The 26,706-nt window shown below is 22.5% G+C and overlaps 1 protein-coding gene across 1 annotated transcript in view; it reads left to right on the top strand.

Annotated features, from left to right (window-relative positions):
• Nucleotides 1–1,072: 1,072 nt before the first annotated feature.
• Nucleotides 1,073–26,706, top strand: part of LOC122512255 (neuronal acetylcholine receptor subunit alpha-7-like) — a 147,061-nt gene continuing 121,427 nt past the window's right edge. Inside the window, exon 1 of the mRNA XM_043627995.1 lies at nucleotides 1,073–2,222. Coding sequence (XP_043483930.1) covers nucleotides 2,177–2,222 — 46 coding nt within the window. The 5' untranslated portion in view covers nucleotides 1,073–2,176. The remainder of the gene's footprint in view (nucleotides 2,223–26,706) is intronic.

Raw genomic sequence — 26,706 nt, 5'->3', positions numbered from 1 at the left:
CAGTTTTTGTGTCTAAAACGAGTATTTTTGGTTGTCAAGTTTAACTTTTCGATAGGCTACTTTTCTACTACTTTTTTTTTAGTTTGAAAGCTACTTTTTTAAAAATTAATTATCGAATGCGAAGTTTTAATATTATAATATGTGACCCGTTTGAAATGTAAGATGTAACAATTACGTTTGCTAGGTTATTCTGTTTCTTTAGAATTGTTACGAATTGTTTATGGGACTTGCTTTTCTAATTCAATATTTTCAAATTGATGTTTTAGTTTTCAAGCGACAGAAATTTTGGGGGAAATTTTTCATCCACTTTTCCTAAGATGATTCTTGGTATATTGTGTCAACCGACATTCTCATTGTGCAGTTGACACAATTTAAATATATACCTACAGTCGCACTGAAATGCTTCTAGTTAATTAAGTAATAGGAGCAAAGACTTATTAAAATACTTATTGCCTGAAAAATGAAGCTTGAACTCTAATTACAGTAAGCTTTCGCAAAATTGTGTCAACCACAATTGTAAATTCCTTCCTTGCATTTGCAAATAAACATTTGGTTCCGATAAACAATCGAATTTTTATCGGTCAACCGAAATTTGTCAAACAACAAGGATTCTGATGTCAGCACGAAATCTTTTTCCGAAGGCGCATATTGCACTAAAAAGAAATGTACAAAATTAGTACCAATTTTGGTACTAAATAGTAATTTGTTTTAATCATAATACCGAAGTCAGCTCTTAATTTAGGACGGTTTTTTTACAATAAATATCAGAGTGATAAATATGAGAGTGACTTGTCAACGCACTTGTTGGGAATATTAATATTGATAAGATATTAAGGAAAAGGGATAATAAAAATTTGTAAAAAGTGGAAGATAGGTTGATGTGCTGAGAGGAATGAGAAATGGTGTTGGAAGTAAAGGAGGCGAAATTTTGGTGGCGTGCCCTAAAAGTAAATAAGGAACACGTGCTTAGACAATAAGTCATGCATTTCGGCCTGAGTGGAAACTTGAAGATCTAAAAGTGAAGAGCACACGAGAGTTGTGCTTTATTCGAACCGTACAGTTGGAATGGAAGAGAGAAGGATTCTGGTGTATATAAGGATACAGCGGAAGCATGCGCTTTGGTATCATATTGATCTTGCCATAGTAACGATTCTCTCTTCTCTCTGGCAAATGTTGGCATCACGCACTATAGCTGGAAGGGTGAAAGAGAAGGAAACGAGAAAGGGAGAAAGAGTGAACTTGAGAAAGATGGGAAAAGAGAAGATCGAGATGGAAAGAGTAAGATAAAGATGCAAGAGAAGAGAAGAGACGAAGGGTGTAGTATAGTAGGGTTTTGCACACCGCATGGTATACCATACAAGGGAGGGAAGGATACTGCAGACATACACACGCGAGAGAGAGTGGATTCGGGATAATATAGGAAGCAACGTGGATGTGCAAGAGTGCAGACCTATAGGACATGGACGCAATTCGCCTCTCTGCTCTGCGGGTTAAATGAAAATCAGTTCAGCGTTGGTTGTCGCGGAGGGCGCATCTTACTGCCCCTAAAAAACAGTCTCTTTCATTCCTTCGACACAAACACGAGATGCGCCTCAAACAAATAATTCGGTATCGCAACCTCCTACTGATCTGAGTTTTTCTCTCATCTTCGTCGAATGATCAGTTATCGCAACTGCTGTTCGTGTCACCACCAGTAGCAGCAGTAGCGCAGAGATAAGCTGCTACGTAATATATATATATATACACAGGGTGGTTGATGGGAGCAGCGTAAAAAAAAAGTGCTGAATCTTTGCACAGAATTCGAGATATGTCGATGCACAATGCTGCAAAGGAAAGAAAGTAATTTTTCAAGTAGTGTTATTATATCAGTCGACGCACTATCTGACACCGGGACTAAGGGACCGGACACTGCACAAATTTGGGTGCAGTCACGTGCCCCCGATATAGAGGATATGTTTCTTTTTCATCACGAAACAATCGTCTCTCAATCCTGGTGGTTCTGTCTTTCGTTATAATATACAAATAATAGTGACGTGATAATTGGCGGCTGCAGACAACTGGCAGCTGCTTACGGTCACCAACTTCTCAAGAGAAGAACGTACGTGCCTGCTGGACTTGTCTGCCTAAAAACGAAAATAAATAAACCGATCCTTGTCTTCCTTTACTTTATGCCAAAATGAGACGGTGGACTCTCATGGCGGCAATTGCCCTCGCAGCTTCAGGTAAGTCATGCTTTTTTCTCTCCATTTCGCAACCCTTCATTCACAGCTTTTCAATATATCAAAAAATTAAAAAAAAAAAAAAAATGAAACCTATGCTTATTATCACATACATTCATAATACCACAGTTACAGTAAAGATAAGGATTTTTCTTCTGTATTTTTTTTCTAATTCAATCAAACAATCCGAAACAATTTCTTTTCATCATAAACAAGAGATTTATTTTTAAACATTTTTTTTTTTTTATAAAAAGCTTCTCACAAACATATGAATCTTACTACTTTACTGTGTAAGCAATCACATTTTTTCAAATTCCTAATCTCAGTTGCAGAGTCTCAGCCATGATTTGGAAACCATCTTTCGTTCCAAGTGCAGGATATCTCATTTGCATTTTTCGAATCTACCTACTTCTCCATTCTATTCTTTTACTTTTCATATCACGGACATAGTTTCGTTTGTTTATGACCTCTTTTCCGTCTTCTCAAACTATTCTTCAGATATAATAATAATAATAATGATAATAATAATAATAATGATAATAATAACAATAATAATAAGAGGAATAATAATAATAATAATAATAATAATTCATAATAATGATGATGATGATAATAGTAATAATAATTCTTTTGAAACCTATCAACATCATTACAACTTTTAATAATAATAATAAGAATCAGAGTAGTAATAATAATAATAATTCATAACATGATGAAGATAATAATAATAACGATTCTTTTGAAACCTATCAACATCGTTACAATTTTTAATAATAATAATAAGAGTAATGTGATGATGATGAAGATGATAACCTTGGAGTTATCATTTCCCAAAATTCCCTAAGCAAAAAAAAAAAGAAAAAAAAATTCATAATTTGATGATGATGAAGATAATAATAAGAGTAATAATAATAATAATAATTCGTAATATGATGATGATAATAAAAAGATGATAATAATAATAATAATAATAATTCTTTTGAAACCTATCAACATCGTTACAACTTTTAATAATAATAATTCATAACATGATGAAGATGATAATAATAATAATGATTCTTTTGAAACCTATCAACATCGTTAGAATTTTTAATCATAAGAGTAATGTGATGATGATGAAGATGCTAACCTTGGAGTTATCATTTCCCAAAATTCCCTAAGCAAAAAAAAAAAGAAAAACAAAATTCATAATTTGATGATGATGAAGATAATAATAAGAATAAGAGTAATAATAATAATTCATAATATGATGATGATAATGAAGATGATGATAATAATAATAATTTTAACTATATTAATCTCCGTATTCTTTCATTCATTCTGTCCGCAATTTGAAGTTAGTTTCTGTGTGTGCTTTTGTTTGTTTTTTTCTTCAAAAAATATTGTTTGACAAATCGAAAATATGCAGGTATTTTTTCACGATTCTTAATAAAATAATTTTTGTTTTGAGGTTTAGGCCGAAGAATCCAAATTTTCCATTAAAAAATTTTGAAGACAATTTTTAAGTTTGTCTTTAAGTGACTTTTAACAAATTAATAAAATAATATTACATATTCGAAAATTTATAAAAAATTATGATTAACAAAATGAAAAATATACCCATTTTGAATGTTATATGCTTTTTTCTACAACAAATTTCGTTTGACTGATCTAAATTATTATGCAAATTATTCTCCTTTTTATTTATAAAAAATAGGTACTAGAAAATATTGTTAATTGTTAAAAAAATTTTATTAGTAGGAAATATACATATTTTATGCATAATTTTTATTTCTCAATAACAGTATTGTTTACAAACTCTTTTTTTTCTTTTGGGAAGAAGGTTTCTTAATATTTTTTGTAGAAAATTTTCAATTTTCATAAGGAAATAATTTGCATCAATTCTATTTCTTAATTTCAATTTTATTGTTTTAATAAAATTCGAAGTTTTTTTTTGAAAATTAAGGAAAAAAATGTTTATAAATTATATTTGTCAATTAAAAAATTTAATTGAACGTGAAACTGAAAATTTTTGAATTTTTAGAAAATAGAGGAACAAATTTTACTGAAAAAAATGTTCTGTTACATTTATTTACGAATATCTTTCATTGTAAAATTATTCGAAAACAATAATTTCTTTTTTAAATATTTAATTATTATTATTTTTCCGTAGGAATTAAAATTCTTTAATACATTCAAATTCAAACCTTTTAGAAATTAATCAACTTTAAAAATATTGTTATAAAACATAAAGATAACGATAACTCCGAGTCGAAGACTCGCAGTAATCGTTATCTTTCTGTTTTATAATAATTAAAGAAGATCGAGTGTTAAAATAATTATTTTATATTCTAAGAATATTGTTACTGTAACATCTTAAAAAATTATTTTCATATTCTATTATCTCTAAAATTTAAACTAAAATTCATTTTCAAATCAATTCTTATTAGAAAATTCTACGAGAATTCAATTATTTAAATACAAAAGTAAATTATTCATTGAATAATTGAATGTTTCTTAAAATTTAATTCTTATAAATAATTTTATAAACAAATTTTTAAATAATTAAATTCTTTTATTTTAAAGAATTTTATTAACAAATTTTTAAGTAATTAAATTCTTTTGACGAATTTTAATAAAATTTTTTAACTAAAATTCTTCTATAAATCCATTATTTTTAATAATTAATTAAATATTTATTGACAAATTTAACTAATTTTAGAAGATTTTGAATTATTAAAATTGTTCAAAAATCTAAGTTCATTAAAATTTCTAATTAAATTAATTCAACATTTAAATTTTATAAAATTTCAAATTAAAACGGTTTGAAGTTCATTTATTTATGAAAATTGTAAACGCAACTTTTTTAAAATTGAATTAATTTTGAAATATTTAAGTAAAATTATTCATTAAATAATTTATTTATTTTATGATAGTTGTTCAAGATTTATGTTATTTAAAAAGAAATTTTTGTTAGAAATTGAAAAAATAGGTTTTGCATATTAGAATTCGTGGTAATTTTATAGTTTATGAGTTAAACAAAAAAAAAACACAAAAATTCAGAATTTTCTTATGAATTCTAAAAATTTAATTTTTTTCAGTACTTTTAGTAAAAATTTCTGACTTTTCCCTGAATTCTCTAAGTCAGAATATATTATTATTATTATAATTATAATAATATTAAAACTATATATTCCAATTCACATATTTTATTTTTATAAAACAAAAATTTTAAATTATTTTTAAAATTGTTGCTAGTAATAAATTCATAATAAAAAAAAATAATGATGATGATGATGATGATGATGAAAATAATAATAATATTGGGTACAAAATTTTCTTTTCGAAACAATGTGGTCAACCTTAAATATTAGATAGAGAATAACATCAAGAGTGGCATTCCCCCCTCCCTGCAGTAACGAATATTGCACTCACTGCTTAAGGCTAACAAGAACTTATTTAATATATGTGAAATAAGTATTAATATTAAAATGCGTATATATTTTTAAATTACTTTTTTAATAACACTCAAAAAAATTTCTTCTAAAAATTCAACTACTATTGAGTAGTAGAGTGAAAATTAATTAAATTAATTACTTTTTCAGTTAATCTAACACTGTTTGTATGGTAAATTTTACCATACTTCTTATGTAGTAAAGTCAGGGAAATGTAAGCGAAAAAAATTTTTTTGTCAGGGGAATTAAGAAAATTGATTCTTTTTTCGACGTTTCTTCCAAACATTGCAACAAAATACACCACAATTTTTATTTTTAAAAAAGTGCAACTTATTTTGATTTTTATAATACGAAAAATAACTATAAACAAATCTTCCAAAAATTATTTTTGAATCATTTTTGAATAGTTGAAATTTTTTTGGTTGCCATTTTGATATCGCCATATTTTCAATTTTCGACAACAGATTTGAATTGGAACAATTTCGAAAAAATACGAATTTGAACTTCTTGTACAATAATTTCTATTAATTTTCAACGGCAACTTTTTTAATGTTGCTTTCATACTGCTAATAAATCTTCTGTCCCATGAATTTTGAAAGATTTCAATTTATACAAAAAATAAAATTTCTTAAAAATATGAAAATGGTAAAATTCTCGAGGAAACATTTCTTTTATTTTTTCTAATAGCAAAAAGTTCTGGGTTACAAAGAAAACACAAAAAGATTGACCTCCTTTCCAAAAGGTAATTTTTTATTAGTCGAAATGCCACTGGTGTTACTCTCAAAATTCAACTTCTTGCACAATTTTTATTATTATTCATTGACAATTGTTTTTTAGACCTTTTTCATGGTTTCGCTAGGTTACCACAGGTCAGGGGAATCAGAACAAAATAATTAGCGACGAAAATCAGGGAAATATCAAAGAATTTTATTAAAAGAACTGGAAAAATATCAAATTTCTAAAATTACTACAAAAATTCTAGTTTATATTGTGTTTAAAAAAGTTTTTTTTTAAAACTTAAAAACGTTTAAATCAGTTCAAATTTTTTTCATCTTAAAAACTTTTGAATGACAACGACTTTTAAAACAATAACTAAATAATTTTCCTATTTCTGTAAAAAGTAATTTCAAATAATTAAATTCTAGAACAAATTTTCTCAAATTATTATTATTAATAATTAATAATAATTATTGTAATAATTATTAATTATAAATAATTTAGAAATGGTTTTAGTTAAAAACAGTTGCAATTTGCAAAAATATAATTAAATTTCAAATGATTTCTAATTCAAATTTTTCGAAATTTCCAATTGCTCTAAAGAGTTAATAATAAAATATTTATTTGAAAAATTCAAGTTTTAAGTACCTAATATTATTTTTAATTGTAAAAAAAATTTGTTTTCGGAGAAATTCAATTTCAATTTATTCTTAAGAAAATTTGAGTTTTTAAAAACATTTTATTAAAAAAATTTCAAATTACTTCTAATTTTGTGCTTTTGAATTGAAAACGATTAAATTTTGTTAAAATTATTCATTTGAGACTTTAAGGGAAATTGAATTATTCAGAAAATTTTAATTTAATAATAATTGGTGAATAATTGAATTTAATATAGAGTTACAATGGAATGTATTCGAATGTTTTCTCTTTGTAAAAAGCAGCACTAGTGGATCAAAATTGCAAACAAAATAATTTAATTTCAAAAGAGTTACAATTAAAATTTAAATTATTTAATTACTTAATTTCGAAAAGATTAGATAAATATTTGAGATTTGTTATTTTAATGATAATTTTATTTTTATAAACAAGTAATTAAAAAATTTTGATATAATTAAAATTTTCTAATATTCTATATAAAAATAATAATAAAAACTTGAAAACTGTGATTTTTGAAATTAAAATATTGAAATTTTTGAAAATAATCGAGAAAAGTTCGTCACAGTAGAATTAATTTTATTTTTACAACAGAGGTAGACACCCTTAAAGTTTTAAATCAATGTTTTCCTTCTAGTTTTTTTTTAAATTTGACAGCTCATGAATTCTTCCATAAGGATTTTCAATAGAAAATATTTTGTAGAAAATATGTTTTTGTATCCACAAAAAAATTGCCGAATGAAAAACTTGATTTTCGTTATTTTTGAAGCACTTTTTTGGGGAAAAAACATTATTTTTATGATCAAAATGCTAAAAAATACCATTGTTATTTTTTTTATTTGGAAATTCATTTGCTTATTTTTCTAACTAATTTCAAATCATAATTTTTTTTTTCAAATAATTTTTAATATTTTTATCATAATTTCTTATTTTAAAAAATTATGATTTGAAATTAGTTAGAAAAAGAAACAAATGAATTTCCATATATAAAAAAAATCACAATTGTATTTTTTAGCATTTTCAACCCTACAATCAACGTTTTTTTTCCCAAAAAAGTGCATATAAAATAAAATAGTCCAGAAAATATTTTGACCCTTTTTGAATTTTTATTTTTCTTAAAAATTGATATATTTCATAATCCATCCGTAATTTTGTAGAAAATATGTTTTTCATTCGCAAAAAATTGCCGAATTGAAAAATTGATTTTTAACTATTTTTGAATCATTATTTAGAAAAAACATTGTTTTTAGGTTAAAATTGCTAAAAATACCATCGTTTTTCAATTTTTTTTTATATGGAAATTCATTTGTTTATTTTTCTCACTAATTTCAAATTATAATTTTTTAAAATAAAAAATGTGAATTTGTGATATAGAATTATGATTTGAAATTAGTTAAAAAAAATAAAAAAATAAATTTCCATGTATAAAAAAATTGAATAACAATGTTATTTTTTAGCATTTTTAACCTATAAACGTTTTTTTCAAAAAAATGCTTCAAAAATAGTAAAAATTAAGTTTTTTATTCGGCAATTTTTTGCGGATGCAAAAACACATTTTCTACGAAATTCACGGATGGATTATTTAAAAATTTATCAATTTTTAAGAAAAATAAAAATTGCCGAATAAAAAATTTGTTTTTTTTTTTACTATTTTTGAAGCATTTTTTAGAAAAAATAACATTGTTAGATTAAAAATACCAAAAAATGCTAAAAAAAATCAATTTTTTTAAAATAAAAATTTAAAAAAACTATGATGAAATGATTTGAAATTGGTTTGAAAAATAAACAAATAAATTTCCATATAAAAAAATTGAACAACAATGTTATTTTTTAGCATTTTTAACCTATAAACGTTTTTTTCAAAAAAATGCTTCAAAAATAGTAAAAATTAAGTTTTTTATTCGGCAATTTTTTGCGGATGCAAAAACACATTTTCTACGAAATTTACGGATGGATTTAAAAATTTATCGATTTTTAAGAAAAATAAAAATTGTCGAATAAAAAACTTTTTTTTTTACTATTTTTGAAGCATTTTTTGAAAAAAAACATTGTTACATTGAAAATGCTAAAAAATCAATTTTTTAAAATAAAAAATATAAAAAATTGTGATAAAATGATTTGAAATTAGTTAGAAAAATAAACAAATAAGTTTTCATAGAAAAAAATTGAATAACAATGTTATTTTTTAGAATTTTTAACCCTATAAACGTTTTTTTTTCAAAAAAATGCTTTAAGAATAGTAAAAATTAAGTTTTTTATTCGGCAATTTTTTGTGTATGCAAAAACACATTTTCTACGAAATTCACGGATGGATTTGAAAATTTCACAATTTTTAAGAAAAATAAAAATTCTAAAGTGATCAAAATATTTTAAGACTGATTTTATTTTATGAACCTATTGAATTCCTTTCAAAAAAATAATTTTATTGAAGTTTTAAATCATTTTCTTGATATTAAAAATTTAGCCGGACCCCTTCCCTTAAAACAGAGCATTTTTTGATATAATAAAAATATGAGAAGAAAAATTGATGACTTTTAGGAAAAAATGTAATTTCGATAGGTTAAAATTCCACTTCTCCATCCCCTGAAAAATGAAACTATATTTTACTAATGAATATTATAGAATAATCTTCCCTTAATATTCCGGTGGTGGAAGATTCTTTTAATATTTCGGTTTTTGATTCTCTTGTTGTCAGATTATGGATACGAATTGCCAACCGCAATTCTTAATGGACTTTTCGGAATTAGGAAATTTTGGTTTCCACCGTCCGACTGACTCATAGTGCAGTCTGTCTATATAGTCCGATACAATGAAACACAGTTTCTCTATAGAAACCTCTGCGATTTGGCAACCACGCATCAGCTGAAACGATTGAGTTAGGGGTCGTCCATAAATCACATGAGAGGTTTTCGACTAATTTTCGAACCTCCCTCTCACCCCCAGCCCAAAGTATGAGAAATTAATGTTTTCCTTAACCACTCCCACTTACACGGGATTATTAATAATTACAAAAATCGATTATTTCACTTCAAAAGACTACTTTTTTATTTAGTCTGAAAAAAAGATTTCGATATCTTAGCATAAAAGTCAATTTTATTTTTCATATTTTCCGTTTTTACGTAACTGTCTATATTTCATATATGAATCTGTGATAATAATCACATTAATCTTTTTCAATTTCTCATTACTTTTAAAACGGAACGTCCGTGACATCGGCTTCAGCAGATTTGAGATGAAGAGTCAAGATCCGAAATCAAGCTTTCATTCAAAATTTGTAGTTAAAATATATCAAATGGAAAACTCCTTTGCCCCCTGAGTGATCAACTGTAATAATTTTCCTAACTTCCCAACCCCCCTATTTTGGGTCACGTGATTTATGGACGACCCGCTACTGCTAGGAGCGCAAGTCTCTTTCCTTTTCTCTTTCTTGACATTTAAAGCACTGTTGCCACTTCTCACTTCCAAGTTATGCAGGAGCTAATCATAAAAGTTGTTTAGTATGAATAAAATTTTTAACAACTGTAGGCAAAATTACTGTTATTTTTTTCCATGTTTTTCTGTTTACGATTCCACTTAACGTATGCTCGTCGCGCATTTTTTTTGAGAATATAAGGAAACACTTTTTTTTTATAAAATAACACTTAGTAATTTTGTCCTATATTTATAAATCTACACCTTTAAAAAGTATAACAGTAGTTTCATAAATTTATGAATAATGTATTTAATGGGATTATGGGAGGATAGATTGCAGAAGACCAAAAGCGTTGGGTTTTGAAAGTAGGGATGGCAAAGTTGAGTCAGACTTTAGTCAAAAAAGATTTACGGAACAAAAAAATATAATATAAAAATACTGGGATGCCACGAAAATCTTATTTTGTTTTTTCCTAAGATTTCCAGAGAAAATTTTTCTTTTTACTTTTAACCATAATTTTTTTATATTTTTTATTTATTAAAAAAAATTATGATTTGAAATTAGTTAGAAAAATAAACAAATGGAATTTTCAATTAAAAAAAATAACAATGGTATTTTTTAGCATTTTGAACATAAAAACAATGTTTTTTCCCCTAAAAAGTGCTTCAAAAATAGTAAAAATCAAGTTTTTCATTTGCCAATTTTTTTTTTTGATACAAAAACATATTTTCTACAAAATATTTTCTATTAAAAATCCTTATAAAAATATTGAAGATCAGTAAAATTAAAAAAAAAATTAAAAGCGAAACATTGATTTACAACTTTTAGGGTGTCTATCTATTCGCACTCATCTACTAAAACCTACTATTTACTACTTTTTTACGGTATGTTACTATTTGGGTACTTTTTTTAAATTTCAGCCATTAAAAGCAACTATTTCTGTTTTTTTAGAATTTACTGTAAATTCGTCAATAGTAGAAATCAAAAAACTATTCTCAAAAATTACAATCAAATTTTTTAAAACGATTCAATTATTTTCAAACAATATTCGAAATTCAATTATTTTCAGTATCTAGTATTTTCATAAAGTTTCACAGAAGAATTCAATTATTTCAAAAAAATTAATAAAATACATCCAAAATTCAATTATTTTCATTAAACAATAAAATTTTCACAGGAATTCAATTAATTTAGAATAGCATTTTCAAAAAAATTTCGAAAAAGTCAATTATTTAACAAAATTTTTATACAATTCTTCACAATAATTCAATTACTTTCACTAATAATAACATTTTTCATGGAAATTCAATTTTTTAAAAAAAATTTTGATGAAATTCGAAGCATGAATTTCATTATTTTTATAAGTGTAATAAAACTCATCGAAGAATTTCAATTATTTTTAAAATTCAATTATTTTCACTATTAAAATTTTCCACAAGAATTCAATTATTTAAAATAAAATTTTCATAATATTTATTATATTTCGAAAAATTAATTATTTGAAACAATGTTTATAAGATTCTTATGAAGAATTCAATTTATTATTTTCAAATATTTTAATAAAATTGTTCGAAATAAATCAATTATTTTAAATGCAATTTTAATTCAATAATAAAATTTTTAGAGGAATTCAATTAATTTAGAATAGCATTTATAAAAAATTTTCAAAATAATCAATTATTTAACAAAATTTTTATACAATTCTTCACATTAATTCAATTAATTTCACTAATAATAACATTTTTCATGAAAATTCAATTTTATAAAAAAATGTTGACAAAATTCTAAGCAAGAATTCAATTATTTTTATAAATAATAAACCTTATTGAAGAATTTTAATTATTTTTAATACTATTTTAAATTAATTAATCGAAAAATCCAATTATTTTTACAATTAAATTTTTCCACAAGAATTCAATTATTTAAAATAAAATTTTTATAATTTCACTAATAATAACATTTTTCATAGAAATTCAATTTTTTAAAAAAAATTTTCATAAAATTCGAAGCATGAATTTCATTATTTTCATAAGTATAATAAAACTCATCGAAGAATTTCAATTATTTTTAAAATTCAATTATTTTCACTAATAAAATTTTCCACAAGAATTCAATTATTTAAAATAAAATTTCCATAATATTTATTATATTTTGAAAAAATTAATTATTTAAAACAATGTTTATAATATTCTTCTGAAGAGTTCAATTATTTTCAAAAATAACAAATTTTTTCACAGAAATTCAATTCTTTTTAAACATTTTAATCAAATTTTTTGCAATAATTTAAATATTTTCAAAAATAATAAAATTCTTCTCAGTAATTCAATTATTCTTTTACATTTTAATAAAATTCTTCCCAAAAATTCAATTATTTACATAAATAATTCTTTAAAATAATTCAATATTATTAAAGATGAATAGCAAAATTATTCCCGAAAGTTCAATTATTTTGAGGCATTTTAATAAAAATCTATGGAAAATTCAATTATTTTCATAAATAACGATATTTATCACAAGAATTCAATTATTTTTAAAAGTAATGAATTTCTTCTTGGAAATTCAATTATTTTTAAAAATATATTTGATGAAAATTAGGAAAAATTGAGGAAAATCAAAAATATGGAATGTAATTTTTGTCAGTTTTGTGAAGTGTCTAAAACTAGTTTTTTTGGTCGTCAAGTTTAATTTTTCGATAGCTACTTTTTGCTACTTTTTTAAAATTAATTATCGTTTGTGAAGTCTGGAATAATAATAATAATTTTCATAAATAATAAAATTCTTCTCAGGAATTCAATTATTTAAAAACAATTTTAATAAAATTGTACGCAAACATTTAATTATTTTCAGAAATAAAATTCTTCTTAAGAATGCAATTATTTTTGAAAATTTTAATGAAATTCTTTGCAACTAGGTATTCAATTATTTTTTAATGTAATTTTACAGGAATTGCTCAAAAAATGTAATTATTCTCAAAAATTTTATTTCAATTCCTCTAAAAAATCAATTATTTAAAATTCTTAGGAAGAATTCAATTATTTCCAAAAAAATTAGAATTTTTCACAGAAATTCAATTATTTTCAAATATTTTAATAAAATTGTTCGATGGAAATCAACTATTTTAAATGCAATTTTAATTAAATTCTTTTAAAATAATTCAATTATTTGTTTAGATTTTAATAAAATTCTTCCCAAAAATTCAATTATTTACATAAATAATTTTTCGAAAGAATTCAATTATGTCGATAAATAACAAAATTATTCCCTAAAATTCAATTATTTTGATAAATATTTAAATCCTTTCATGAGTTATAAAATTCGTTGCAGTAATTGAATTTATTATCAAGATAAGAAAGAAGTAAATATTTTTGAAAAAAATTAGGAAAAAATCGTAAAAACAATGTTTTCTTCCAAAAAAATGCTTCAAAAATAGTAAAAATCAAGTTATTCATTCGCCAATTTTTTGTGGATACAAAAACATATTTTCTACAAAATATTTTCTATTGAAAATCCTTATGAAAGAATTCAAGAGCTGTCAAATTTAAAAAAAAACTAGAAGAAAAACATTGATTTAAAACTTTCAGGGTGTCTGCCAATTGTAAAAATAAAATTAATTCTTCTATGACGAACTTTTCTCGATTATTTTCAAAAATTTCAATATTTTAATTTCAAAAGTTATAGTTTTAAAGTTTCAATTATTATTTTTATTTGTAGAATATATTAGAAAATTTCAATTACATCAAAATTTTTTAATTACTTTTTACAAAAATTAAATTATCATTAAAAAAGACAAATCTGAATTATTTCAAAAACCTAACTTATTTAAGAATTGAAATAAAATTTTTTAATACTTTAAATCTTTAAATAAAACTTTTGATTTATCTTTTTAAATTTCTCTTTACAAAATTAAATAATTAAATAACTAAAATTTTAATTGTAGCTCTTTCGAAATTAAATTATTATTTTAGATGCAATTTTGACCCATTAGTGTTGCTTTTTACACGAAGAAAACATATGAATACATTCCATTGTAACTCTATATTAAATTCAATTATTCACCAATTATTATTAAATTAAAATTCCCTGAAAATTCAATTTCCCTTAAAGTCTCAAATGAATTGTTTCAACAAAATTTAATCGTTTCCAATTCAATTTCATAAAATTAGAAAGAAGCAATTTGAAAATTCTTTAATGAAATGCTTTTAAAAATTCAAATTTTCTTTAAAAATATTGAATCTGAGTTTCTGTTAAAATTTACATTATTATTTTGAAAAATTTCAATTTTTACAAAAAATAAAATTTTTGTAAAATCAAAAAAGGCAAATTGTCAAAAAAGAAGGTTTTTTTATTTTTCATGATGTTATACAGTTCTGGGTTTCAAAGAATGTACAAAAATAATTGACATCCCTCTAAAACGTGAATTTTCATTTGTTGAAATGCCACTGGTGACTCTTTCGAAATTTAACTTCTTCCACAAACTTTTATTAGTATTCAGTGACAATTGTTATTTTGCACTTTTTTCATGGTTCTAAAAATCAATCGTTTGGATTGAAAATTGTATTTTTTCGAAAAAATAAAAATTCGACAATAAATAAATAATTTGTTATTTTTAGTTTTATGAATTGAAATTTATTAATAGTTATAATATTTTTTGGATCATAAGAAATGCTAGAGAAAAAATGTTTCTCAACAACGCAAATTTCGTTGGATTAAAAATTTTTCTTTCCTCTTTAATTAAGCGACGAACTATAATTATATAAAATACGTAATGAAATTTTAAAAAATTAAAAAATGTAATTATTCTAAAGTGAAAATTGAAATTGGTGTTTAAAAATTGTATATAATTACTGTTTTTATGTAAAGGTCCAAAGTCTTTATTTTTAGTTTCTTCATTTACACTTGACTTGAGTTTTAATTATTAATATAGAAAATTTCGTAAAAAATTATAAAAATTGTTTATATGGAATAGTAGAATTTCGCGTGAAATAATTGTTTGTAACAATTTCGTAGAATCTTTCGACGTCTAAATTTTTTTTTAAACTTGAATTATTGTTTTTTCTAGTGCATAATGAGGCGAAAGAAGTGAGACTTTCAAGTGTTCATCTTCTTTTGACTACGCGAAGAAAGAGGTCAAAAAGTGTCTAAAACCCAATTTGAAAACCTCTAAATGTTACCTCGGAATTCCGATAATGATTTTTTTTATTTCTTTAAAATTTCTTTGAAAATTCAAGTCAATTTAGTCGGAAATTAAATTAAGAAGTTAGACCACTTATTGGAAATATTCAATATTCAAAAATATTCAAATGAACAAAATATTTATTCAACATAAATATTTTTATAAATTACTCTCTGAAGTATAAATAAAATCTTAAATACCTTTGGCTGTATTTTTTGGTTCAAATAAAAAAAAAAAAAATTCAAAATTTCAATATTTTTTTTAATACTTTATTCAATATTCAAAATTTGAATTTAAAGTAAATAAATTAATTTCCTTCTTTTAGAACTTTTAGAACTTTAGGAACATACAAAGTTTCTCATCTTCAAAAGATTTAAAAGATTTAAAAAAAAATATTATTATTGTTATTATTATCATTATTATTGATCGATCTATACTCTATAGGTAATTTATGGAGAGAAATACTTTCAGGTTTGTGTCATAAAATTCTCGTTGACATTACATTTAAAAATTTAATAATTTATATTATTCATTTGATTTGGTATAAAGTTAATAATAAAATGAAAATGACGAAAACATTTTCCAGTATACTGAGGATGCATCAAATACTGCGAAACTTTACAAGTTATTAATATTCAAATGTTTAAACATTTATGCAACTATTTCAAAATGATGGAAAAATTTATTTTTAATTTTACTATTTTTTATCTTGCACTTGGAACGTTTAATGGAGAAATTGTAACATACACACATACACAATGATAATTCACATCAGAAAAAAAGAGAGAGCAGCAAAAAATTATATATTATCAATTTAATAATTAATTTAATGAAAATTAATTAATTAAAACTAAAAAATAATTAACTTAATTTATTGAAATTATTTCTATTCACGTGGAAATAAAAACTTTCGAATAAAATCGGAAGAAATAATTTTTTACACATAAATAACCAAAAAAAAAAAAAAAATTATTTTCAGAAATGATTCTTCAACTTAATTATAATATTTATGTTGTATCTAAATTATTTATAGTTAACTAAGATATTTATATTATATATTTTATAATATAATTATTATATTATTTTTATAGTTTATTTGAGTAAATTTTTTCAAATTGCGAAGCAAAGAGAATTATGTTTCAATTTTCATTATTTCCCGTCAGATAAGAATTTAAAGCGTCTATTCATTTTTTTGTGACAAACGTAATTTAACAAATGTCAGTGAAAAATGATTGATATTCGAGAATATATTTAACATATTCACTAAATCTCGAGACTTGAGATTAAGAATTTTTTTTTTAAATTTCCTTTGCAGGTAAAATGCATGTAATTCTTTTAAGGAAAAGGTTCTCGCCTATATTTTTAACTATTATCAAGAAAATGATTAAATGAAATGAAATCTTTCATAAAATTAATTGTTTAGTAATTCTTTGAGAGGAATTCAAATAAAATCGGTTAGAAAATATTTTTGACCATTTCTGAAATTTTATTTTTCTTCAAAATTGATGATATTTTTCAAATCTATCAATTTTTGAGAAAAATAAAAATTCAAAAAGGGTCAAAATATTTTCTGACCTACTTTATTTTATGACCATTGATTTCCTTTCAAAGATTGCTGTAAATATAAGTTTATTGAAGAATTAAATCATTTTCTTGATATAGCTAAAAATATATAGGCGAACCCTCTCCTTAAAGTTTCATTTCCATGTAATTATGGGTAAATAATGTTGGGCCAACTTCATTTAAAAAAAATTTATTATAAACCTGGTAATAAACTGTAGAATTTTTAAATATTTGTATTCTTAATATTAGACTCGAAACCAACGCGAAAACTTTTGATGTACGTGTATTTAGAGACCATTTAAATATTCCCAAAGTATCATAATTCTTTCTTTTTCTTCAAAAAATTTATTTACGTTCAAAAATTACGAAAAATTGCAGAATCAGACTTCGCACTCATCTACTAAAACCTACCATTTACTACTTTTTTTACGTTATGTTAATATTTGGGTACTTTTTTATGTTTTTTAGCCACTAAAAGCTACTATTTCTGTTTTTTTGAGAATTTTCACTACTTTAAATTCGCTGATACTAGAAATCAAAAAACTATTCTCAAAAATTACAATCAAATTTTTTAAAACGATTCAATTATTTTCGAAAAATATTCGAAATTCAATTATTTTCAATATCTAATAAAATTTCTCAAAACGATTCAATTATTTAAAAAAAAAATTGATAAAATTCATCCAAAATTCAATTATTTTCATAAATAATAAAATTTCCACAGAAATTCAATAAACTTAAAACAACATTTTCTAAATACAACATTTTAAACAACAACAACATTTTTTTTTTTTTTTTTTTTTAAATACAACATTTTCTAATAATCGTAAAAATCGATTATTTTTTATTTGACAAAATTTTTATACAAATCTTTACAATAATTCAATTACTTTCACTAATAAGAACATTATTCATGGAAATTCAATTTTTTAACAAAATTTTTGATAAAATTCTAAGCAAGAATTCGATATTATTTTCAAAAATAATAAAATTCATTGAAGAATTTCAATTATTTTTAATACTATTTTAAATTAATTAAACGAAAAATTCAATTATTTTTACAATTAAATTTTTCCACAAGAATTCAATTATTTAAAATAAAATTTTTATAATTTCACTAATAATAACATTTTTCATGAAAATTCAATTTTATAAAAAAATGTTGACAAAATTCTAAGCAAGAATTCAATTATTTTTATAAATAATAAACCTTATTGAAGAATTTTAATTATTTTTAATACTATTTTAAATTAATTAATCGAAAAATCCAATTATTTTTACAATTAAATTTTTCCACAAGAATTCAATTATTTAAAATAAAATTTTTATAATTTCACTAATAATAACATTTTTCATGGAAATTCAATTTTTTAAAAAAATTTGATAAAATTCGAAGCATGAATTTCATTATTTTTATAAGTGTAATAAAACTCATCGAAGAATTTCAATTATTTTTAAAATTCAATTATTTTCACTAATAAAATTTTCCACAAGAATTCAATTATTTAAAATAAAATTTTCATAATATTTATTATATTTTGAAAAAATTAATTATTTAAAAAAATGCTTATAAGATTCTTAAATGAAGAGTTCAATTATTTTCAAAAATAACAAAATTTTTCACAGAAATTCAATTCTTTTTAAACATTTTAATAAAATTTTCCGCAATAATTCAATTATTTTCAAAACTAATAAAATTTCTCAAAGGAATTAAATTATTTTTGAAAATTCTAATAAAATTCTTAGCAACTATTCAATTATTTACATAAATAATTCTTTAAAATAATTCAATTATTAAAGATGAATAACAAAATTATTCACGAAAGTTCAATTATTTTGGAGGCATTTTAATAAAAATCTATGGAAAATTCAATTATTTTCATAAATAACGATATTTATCACAAGAATTCAATTATTTTTAAAAGTAATGAATTTCTTCTTGGAAATTCAATTATTTTAAAAAATATTTTTGATGAAAATTAGGAAAAAGTGAGAAAAATTAAAAATATGGAATGTAATTTTTGTCTGTTTTGTGAAGTGTCTAAAACTAGTTTTTTTGGTCATCAAGTTTAATTTTTCGATAACTGCTTTTTTACTACTTTTTTTTAATTTGAAAGCTACTTTTTGCTACTTTTTTAAAATTAATTATCGTGTGCGAAGTCTGGAATAAATATTATTATATACTGGTTAAGTTTTCAGTAATACTTTTTTCACTTTTTAAATAAACTAAATGTAGTCTTGAATATCTTTCTAAAAATTGTGACTTTTCTGTATGCAGTGCAATTTAATTTCTTATTAATTTCCAATAAATAAAAAAATTTTTGACAAACATTTTTTTCATTTCGTGATATTAATAATCTTAAAATCATTCCTGCAAATAATACACGGAGAAACTTTTAATACCAATAATTCTTAAAACTGGTGAGACATTTTAGTATGTTAGGTTAGATTCAAGGGAAAAACGACATAGGTTATAGAAATTGCTATTGAGACTATCAAAAACACTCATTCAGTATATATTTTACAGTTCTTCATAAGGAAACTAACGAAAATTAGTATGTTGTTTTAGAAAGAAAATAATAATTTTTGCAAAGTTGGGAAAGCCATGAATTAAAAAGAAACACAACAAATTAATTGTCTATAGATACTCATAGAGACGATAGTGATACTTGGATCTGATGGTAGATGGCATTAGTGTATGTCACTGTAACTGTAGGTAAATATATTTAAACACGACGTAAGAACCTAACCTATATTATTAACGCACACACGCACACGCAAGTAAAGACACGACGATTGGTCACGGAAACCGAAAGATCGCACGATTCGTTAGAAGTACACAGCTGAATCGTCCTTATATATTAAACGAGTGGAAAAATATGTGCCTTCGAGAGAGAGCATTTTTTAAAATAACTTACTAATCAAATTATGTAAATAAGTAAAAGTCGTGAAAAAAATTATGTTATATTGAGGAACAGTTCTTGAATTTAATTTGGCATGAGGAGACATTCACGTTTATTAATAAAAGGTTTTTTTCTTTCATACACGTGTGAATTTCAACTTCGAAAACATTAGGGTTAGTTCGCGACGTCAGGTGATGGACTCGGTGATGCTCGGGCGAAATCGGTTAAGTCCGCCCGCAGTCCTTCCAAAATTGGTATGTTACGTTAGAATGTCTGTTATATATTCTATCTATATGTGGAAAAAAGGTTAGAATTACCGTATTATTTCACAAACAAAAACTAGCATTTTATTCTTTTCTAAAGAAAAATAAGACTATTTCTAATGCAGATAGTAATTTTTGTACACCGAAGGTTGCTTAATATATAACGAACTTATCATATTTTCGTATTAATGTTGAAATTATTAGCACAACGCACGAAAAATCCTCACATTCTAACGTACTTTTAGAATAAACATAACCAAATATATTTAATATTATAAGAAAAAGTTTCTCCGTGTAAGTATTATAATTTTTTTTTAAGGAAGAATTCAATAAAAAATCGGATCAAAAGTTAGTTCAATGACATAATTTAGTATTTTATTTGAGAAAGATAAAATTAAATTTTGAATTCAATTTAATGGAAGAGTAAAAAATTTAATTTTCCACATTTTAAAACAATTAAAAGTTGCATTTGAGTAAAAATTACAATTTTTTGTCTATAAGAATAAACGATTTGGGTAACATAAACTAAAATTTAAAAGTTTAATATTTCTCATATTTCTTATTGACAGAAAATTATAATTTTCATTGAAATTAAACTTTTAATTGTTTAAATTGTTGGAAATTAATTGTAATTAATTTCCAACTTACTTTTACCTTTTTATTAAAACAAGTTTAAAATTTAATTTATCTTTTTCAAATATATAAAATACGAAATTATGACATTGGACTAAACTTTTGTTTTTACTGTGCGTCAAATTCTTCCTTAAATAAAATAATTTAATAATAATAAAAATAAAAAAATTGTAAATTTAATTTTTTTTAATATCTAAATGAAACTTTTCACATTTATTTTCAGAACAAAATATTTTACAAAAAAAATTTTTTTATTATTTTTCTGGCTTGTTTCTTGGTCTCTGTAGACTTTTGAAAAAAAAAATCATTGCGGGCGTGATTTTGTCTGAAAAAAATAAAAAAAGTGGCATCTGCACGGTCCCCTTAATTTTATTTTTATTAAAATACAAATGATTTATTTAAATGAAAATTTTATTTAAATGTTTAATAAATTAAATAATTTTAAACTGTATATTAATTTCGTTTGATGAATATAATAAATATTTGATTTATTTCGACGTTGATTAATCAGAGTTTGATAATTTTAATTAATTTTATTTTTTTCGGAGTGAAAATAAAATATTAATAAATTCAGAAGATGATTTATTATATGATCGAAATAATAAAAAAAGAAGAATTCGAATTCGTTATTAGAAGAATTCCAAATTTTATATGAAAAATTACAATTTTTCGAGTGATCTCGATTTTAAATAAAATGGATTGAAGGAAATTGGGTTCTAAATGAAATTATAATATTGTTGAAATTATGCTCTTTCGATTCAATGCGAATTAATAAGTTTCACAAATTTAAATTAGTATGGCTTCATGCTAATTTAACATAAAATTCATTACGTAATTGTCAAAAGTGTATATTAAAAATAATTTTAAAATTTTTTAATGTATTTTTAATTATTACGAAATTTTCAATTACGAATTATTAGAAATCTTTGTAAATTTTTTGTTGATTTTTGTTGAAGTTAACTCTTCTAATGCCGTATTTTGTTGATATTTTACTCCACATATCGACCTCTATTTTTGAGGTCGCTAAGTCCATATTTAATGTACAGATTCACAAGATATTAATTTGTAGTTGCCATTTGGAAATTATTAAATTTAACATTAAATTTGAATTCAGTGACCCCAAAAACCTACAGAGTGACAAATTTTAAGCGAATCCTATCAATTTTTCTTATTTTTCTTATTTTTCTTCGCCATATGGGCAAATCTGTGGAATCGGTCGATTTCACTGCTTTAATAATAAAATTTAATTCTCGTCTTTTTCTAAATATCATTTTGATGACTTTGTAAAAGAAAAAAGTTTTTAAAATTTTAATTTTTATATTCTTCTTGTGAATTGAGAAATCACTAATGATTTCTTACTTAAAAATAAGAAACTTAAAAAATCAAATTTCGGAAATTTCATTTATTACTCTGGGTATTTTTTTTTTACTTTTAATGTGTACAATTTTTTTCAGCATAACACGAAATCAACCAAAAACGTTAAATATACAATTTTTAACAACTTCTATTATTAAAATAATCGACCTGCATTTATCTAAAGCTTTAGCACTCGTCATTTATTTTATCGTTTAAAATGATGAATTTTTTACAAAAAAAAAAATTCGTTAGAAGTTTTTAATAATAATTCATTTAACAGGGATCACAGTTAGTCCCCTTTTTTAACTAATATCCTTTTTCCCCTATTTTATCCCTTTATATTTTTAAAATCCCTTAAAACACCTAAAATCATACATTTCCTTCCCGTCCCCTCTTATTTCTAAGAAAACTTTATAAAAATTGTCATTTTTTGTAAGTTAGAAAAATTTTTAGTTATGCTTGAAGAAAGAAATATCTACTTTTCGTAAATTTTGGAAAAATTTTAGTTTTTTGAAACTTAAAAATCTTTCTATATTATTTCTCATAGAGACTTTAAACTTAGAAATGTTTTCATAAACGTAGCAAATATAAAATAACTTTTACTTTCTAAGCAAAATTAGAAATTTTCGGAAATTCTCCTTTTTTAAATTAAATCTCCATTTTGGAAAATAAAATCCAATTTTTTACGTAATATTACATGAAAAATCACTGTGATCCCTTAAGTATAAAAACTTCAGATTTTTAAAGATTTTAATTTGAAACCTTTTCAAAATTCAATTATTTCTAAAAATTTACGCTATAATGCTTTTAATATTCAATTATTATCTAAAATTTTAACTGAAGTTTATTTTTAAATCAATTTTCATTAGAAAATTCTACGTGAATTCCATTTATTCAAATACAGAAATAAATAATTTATTGAATGTTTGTTGAATTTTATGAACAAATTTTTAAATAATTGAAATCTTCCGACGAATTTTACTAAAAATTTTAAGAATAGTTACAGTTTTCGAGGAATTTGATCAAAATTTCAATAAAAATAATTAAATTTCTGCAATGAATTTCAGAAGAATTTGAATTATTAAATTTTTTTTTCAAAAATCTAAGTTCTTTAAAATTTCTAATGAAATTTATTCAAAATTTAAATTTCAAATTGAAACCTTTTGAAGTTCATGTATTTATAAAAATTCTTTCTAAATTTGAATTAGTAAAAATATTTACTAATTTAAATTAGTGACTGTCTTTTTACTTTGGAATTTGTAAATTTTACTAATAAATAATAATTTCTACTAAATTAGTAAATTTTACTAATAAATAGTAATTTCTACTAAATTAGTAAATTTTACTAATTCAACAGCAAAAAGTCAGTTAGTAATTCAAATTATTAAATATTTGTACTAATTCTTTCGACAAATTTTAATAACATTTTAAAGAATAATTACATTTTTTGAGAAATTCGATTAAAATTCTATTAAAAATAATTTAAATTCTGCATTAAGTTTCATTATTAATGAAAAAATTTGTGTTATTGCGAAGAATTTTATAAGAAAGTTTCAAACAATTGATTTTCTTTTTTGAAGAAATTTATACAAATTTTATTTCTATTTTTTAATAATTGAATTCCTGTTAAATTTTCATTATTCTAGAAAATAATTGAATATTCGTGTAGAACTTTGGCAAAAAATTGATTTTAAATAATTGAATTCTTTTGGGAAATTTTATTAAAATAATAGATATACAAATTATTAAATATTAAGAAAAATTTTTGAAAATAATTGAAATTTTGCAATGAATTTTATTAAAATTTATGAAAATAATTAAATTACTGTGAAGAATTTAATGTCAAATTTTAAAACGTTTGATTTTGTCAAAAAAATTTATCCAAATTCTATTATAAAATTTAAATAATTGAATTCCTGTGGAATTTTTATTTTTTTTTTTGGAAAATAATTGAATGTTCGTGTAGAATATTATTAAAATTTTTGTTTAATAATTGAATTCTTTTGAGATTTTTTTTTAAATAGTAGAATATTGAAAATCATTGCATTAAGAAAAATTTTTGAAAATAATTGAATTCTTGTGATGAATGCTATTATTTATGAAAATAATTGAATTTTGCAATGGATTTTATTAAAATTTCTGAAAATAATTGAATTTTATCGAAGAATATTGCTATTCATTTATAAGGATAATTAAAATGTTGACGAAAATTTAAAAAAATTTTTTGAAAATAATTGATTTCTTGTAATGCATATTGTTATTTATAAAAATAATTGAATTTAAAAAACTTTTTTTTCTTTAATTTTAAAATGAATTTTATAAAAATTTATGAATATAATTGAATTTTGGTGAAGGATTTTGCTATTTATAAAGATAATTGAAATGTTGACGAGAATTTTTGTGAAGAAGAATTTGAATTATTAATTTTTTTTTAAAAATCTAAGTTCTTTAAAATTTCTAATGAAATTCATTCAAAATTGAAATTTTCTAAAATTTCAAATGGAAACCTTTTGAAGTTATTATAAAAAATATTTACTAATTTAAATTAGTGACTGACTTTTTGCTTTTGAATTAATAAATTTTACTAATAAATAGTAATTTCTACTAAATTGGTAAAATTTACTAATTTATTAGTAAATTTTACTAATAAATAGTCATTTCTACTGAATTAGTAAATTTTACTAATTCAAAAGCAAGAATTCAGTCAGTAATTCAAATTTTTAAATATTTTTACTAATTTAAATCTAGAGATAGTTGTAAACGCAACTCTTAAAATTGAATTAATTTTGAAATATTTAAGTAAAATTATTCATTAAATAATTTACAAGTAAAGTATGATTTTAAAAAGTTGTAGTTAAGAAAAAAAGTAAAGAAACCAATTTTTAAATAAATTTTAAACCTTAATTTTTACTTATTAGGGAAATTCCCTTTTTTTAAATTGAAACCCCTATTTTTAGAAAATAAAATCCCCATTTTTACCTAAAATAACATGAGAAAATAAATAATTAATTTAAAAATCTTTATATTTACGAAATTAAATCGTAAAGTTCTGTACATTTGCCCATATAGTGAATACGATATCTAAAATATTTTTTATGGAAATAAAACTTGAAAAACATTGAAAATACCCATTGATTTTCCAGAGAATGAAAATCAGTAAGTATCCTCTCCTTATATAAGACCGCAGACAATCGAAAGGCATTCTCCTCAGTAGTTTGTATAAATGGTGTGGTCAGCCTGGTGAGCCGCATAAGTAGGGATCAATGAGCTAAAGAATGGCATCTAAGAAATTGTGTAATTTTCCAGAGAAAATGTAATTTTCAAATTTCAAGTGCGAATCATATCCAAAATTATGCAGGAATTCAGGGAATGATGAAAAATTACTCTCAATATGTGAAATAATAAAAATTTATCAAACATATTAACGGACAAAAAGGGGGAGAATAAACCCTGGGGTTAAAAGAATTTTTGTCACGTGAATTTTTATAATTCAAAAATTCAGTTAAATAAAAAATTTTTAAATAAAAATGTTAAAATAAAATTTCGATTAAATAAAGATTGTAAATATTGTAAAATATTTAATTATATTAAAAAAAAATATTTAATTATATTTTCTAAAAATCAGCTAAAGAGAAAAACTCGATAGTTTGAAAAATTTGACGTTAGGAAAATTCTTTTAAGTTGAGGGTGGGGAATATTTATGCGTCTTGGCGAAAGTTATTTATAAAGATCATGAAGTAGGGGAAAACTGAGGACAGTTAATACATATGGTGGGCGGAATATTTCTAAAGCAGTTATCCATAAAGGAAGGGAAGATTTGAAGGGTCGAAATGACCATTTTCCAAAGACCAAACTGTAAATTTTTCGACTGCTTCTGTATTGTTAATTCAGATACCATTCACGATAATATAAAAATCAAATTTATTCGATTCAAATAATAAAATTTATTTCATTTACTTCATTATTATCAACTAACTATTTTTTCTAATTTAAATATTTATTTTTAAAGAAATTTTATACTTGAATTAAATAAACTCAATATAGTACATATTATATCATCAACTAAACTCTTAGGAGTAAGATTTTATCATTGAGTAATTTATTCAATTTGATCCCTGATGTACTGAAAAAATCAATTTCACACTCGGAAAAAATTTGATTAAGTTGAGGGTTCATCTACATTTTTAACTACATCAAGAAAATGATTTAAATCTTCTATAAAATTATTTTTATAATAATTTTTTGCGAGGATCAGTACAATATGGCCATAGAAAATTTTTGATGTAATTCTTAGCAAGAATTCAATTATTTTCAAAATAAAGCTTTTTCATAAGAATTCCATTATTTAAAATAAAATTTTCATAATATTTTTAAAAATT

The sequence above is a fragment of the Leptopilina heterotoma genome, unplaced genomic scaffold (genome assembly GCF_015476425.1).
Source record: "Leptopilina heterotoma isolate Lh14 unplaced genomic scaffold, ASM1547642v1 Lhet_97, whole genome shotgun sequence".
NCBI classification, from domain to species: Eukaryota; Metazoa; Arthropoda; class Insecta; order Hymenoptera; family Figitidae; genus Leptopilina; species Leptopilina heterotoma.
Note: the sequence above shows the minus strand (reverse complement) of the source record. Positions and strands in the feature narration are given on the sequence as shown.